The sequence below is a fragment of the Penaeus monodon genome, chromosome 19, assembly GCF_015228065.2.
Source record: "Penaeus monodon isolate SGIC_2016 chromosome 19, NSTDA_Pmon_1, whole genome shotgun sequence".
In the NCBI taxonomy this organism is placed as follows: Eukaryota; Metazoa; Arthropoda; class Malacostraca; order Decapoda; family Penaeidae; genus Penaeus; species Penaeus monodon.
In genome coordinates, this window is record NC_051404.1 from 31,864,242 (window position 1) to 31,864,785 (window position 544).

At 30.7% G+C, this 544-nt stretch overlaps 1 protein-coding gene across 1 annotated transcript in view; it reads left to right on the forward strand.

Annotated features, from left to right (window-relative positions):
* Positions 1-294, forward strand: part of LOC119585386 (eIF-2-alpha kinase GCN2-like) — a 29,087-nt gene extending 28,793 nt beyond the window's left edge. The window contains exon 6 of the mRNA XM_037934052.1: positions 220-294. Within this exon, the coding sequence (XP_037789980.1) occupies positions 220-294 (75 nt within the window). The remainder of the gene's footprint in view (positions 1-219) is intronic.
* Positions 295-544: the final 250 nt, after the last annotated feature.

A 544-nucleotide genomic window follows, 5' to 3' on the forward strand; every position in this document is an offset into this window, starting at 1 on the left:
GGCCCCCCATCTATTTCCCAAATTTTTTAACAAAAAATGGGGGGGCCTTTTTCTTTTGGTTTTTAAAACCCCAATTTAAAAGGCCAATAGGGTCCAATCCTTGGAAAAAAAGAAAATTTTTGTGGGATTCTTTTTAAACAAAGAAAAAAAAATAAATTTTTAAAAGGGGATTGAAAAAACTTTTTTTTGTGCAACCTTAATTAAAATTTTTGGAAAAAGGTTTGGAAAACTTTGGCTTCTTTTAAAAACAATTTTTTTGGGGGCCAACCGTCCCCGCCAAATCCTGAGTCTTGATAAAATTTTATGCAATTTTTTGGGAAAAATTGAAAAGCGGTGGCAACGGAGGCCCAACTTACCCCCGTTTATTCGCCAAAAAAAAGGGGGGAGAATTTTTTGGACAATAAAAGGGTTGGCAGGGAGGAAAAACTTTATTTTTAAAAAAAACCCAAAAAAAAGGGAATTTTTCAAAAAGATTTTTTAAAGTTTGTTTGAATTTTGGTTTTTAAAAATAAATCAAATATAACGGTTTAAATAATTTTTTTTT